Source organism: Myotis davidii, unplaced genomic scaffold (genome assembly GCF_000327345.1).
Source record: "Myotis davidii unplaced genomic scaffold, ASM32734v1 scaffold339, whole genome shotgun sequence".
In the NCBI taxonomy this organism is placed as follows: Eukaryota; Metazoa; Chordata; class Mammalia; order Chiroptera; family Vespertilionidae; genus Myotis; species Myotis davidii.
Window position 1 is genome coordinate 1284327 of NW_006290778.1, and position 324 is coordinate 1284650.

The 324-nt window shown below is 50.3% G+C and overlaps 1 protein-coding gene across 1 annotated transcript in view; it reads left to right on the forward strand.

Annotated features, from left to right (window-relative positions):
* GGCX (gamma-glutamyl carboxylase) overlaps window positions 1–324 on the forward strand; it is a 13740-nt gene that overhangs the window by 4206 nt on the left and 9210 nt on the right. The window contains exon 5 of the mRNA XM_015564103.1: window positions 6–111. Within this exon, the coding sequence (XP_015419589.1) occupies window positions 6–111 (106 nt within the window). The remainder of the gene's footprint in view (window positions 1–5; window positions 112–324) is intronic.

Sequence of the window (324 nt, forward strand, 5' to 3'; positions counted from 1 at the left end):
GCTGCCGTACTGGTATGTGTTTCTCCTGGACAAGACGTCATGGAACAACCACTCCTATCTGTATGGTTTGTTAGCTTTTCAGCTGACATTCGTGGATGCAAACCGCTACTGGTATGAATCTAGGGAAAAAGAGGGGAGGGGTCGGCTGGGCCAGAGAAAGGGGCCCCTTGAGGCCCTAGAATTTGCCCCAGCAAGAATAATTTCAGCAACGCTTTGCAAAGGTCACACTTTAATTGGGATGGATTTGGGAGGGGGAAGAGTCAGCGAGGTTGTGGCACTTGGGATGACAAAAAGCAAAATGGCTCCATTCCCACCCCTTCACTC